Raw genomic sequence first — 980 nt, forward strand, 5'->3', positions numbered from 1 at the left:
CAGGGGCCACGGTGTGGCCCAGAGCCAGCTGCAGTGTTCTGTCCAAAAGGTGACTTTCTGTGACAGGGAGGCCGGGCGGGCACAGCAAAGAACTCCAGGAATTCGAGAACCCTATGTTTTGGATAGCCTTGCACTCCCCCCAGGACCAGGCATCAGTTCTGACTGCCCCCACCCCAGCCCCCGCCAATGGGGACCCCTGTTTGGGGGCCAAGAAGGGCAATTTGGGGAGGTGGGGTCTTCTCTGCATCCTCTGCTCTCTGGCAAGGATGGGGTGCACGCTGCGACTGTCTCATGGACCCCTCCAAACGCCTGTGAAATGGGTGCAACGTGGCCATTATTCCACAATCCCCAAACCCAGGAGAGGCAGGGGAGAGAGAAGGTGCCATCAGTCAAACTGGCCATGGCTGTCCCCAGGGGAGATGGAGAAACTGAGGCCTGCGGGGTCCACGAGCGAGCCCCTCACTGCAGCGGCGGGCGAACTGGGGCTCAGCGAGGATTCTCGTGCGCCCAAGGCGGAGGAGCGAGGTGGGATGGGCCAAAGCGCCTCCCACCCTTGCGCAGGCCCCGCCCGGGTCAGTGCACAGGCGCCGGCCAGGTCCCCCCCGCAGGTCAGGGCGGGGTCCAAGAGACACCTACTGGACTGCAGCGTGCGCTGCCGCACCACCGAGGTGAAGGCGCCCAGGCCCTGTGGGGAGCGCGCCGCCAGGCGAAAGGCATACTCCGTGTTGGGTTTCAGGTCATCCACCACGAAGGCCGTGGCCGGGTCGAAGGTCCTCGCGACCTGGGGGAGGGGCGAGGAGAGAGACCCGGATGGGGAGAGAGACAGACAGAGACAGACAGACAGACACATCAGGGAGAGAGACAGACACAGACCGAGAGTGATGGAGATGGAGAAAAGAGAGGTGGAAAATGTAGCAAGGGACAGGGCAAAGAGAAGGAGGAAGAGAGAGATTCAGGCACCGAGTCGGCAAGACAGGAGA

At 63.0% G+C, this 980-nt stretch overlaps 1 protein-coding gene across 1 annotated transcript in view; it reads right to left on the minus strand.

Moving 5' to 3' along the window:
- PTPRS (protein tyrosine phosphatase, receptor type, S) overlaps window positions 1-980 on the minus strand; it is a 261,020-nt gene that overhangs the window by 30,677 nt on the left and 229,363 nt on the right. The window contains exon 15 of the mRNA XM_010828456.1: window positions 637-945. Within this exon, the coding sequence (XP_010826758.1) occupies window positions 637-945 (309 nt within the window). The remainder of the gene's footprint in view (window positions 1-636; window positions 946-980) is intronic.

This window comes from Bison bison, unplaced genomic scaffold (genome assembly GCF_000754665.1).
Source record: "Bison bison bison isolate TAMUID 2011002044 unplaced genomic scaffold, Bison_UMD1.0 scf7180017864492, whole genome shotgun sequence".
Classification (NCBI taxonomy): Eukaryota; Metazoa; Chordata; class Mammalia; order Artiodactyla; family Bovidae; genus Bison; species Bison bison.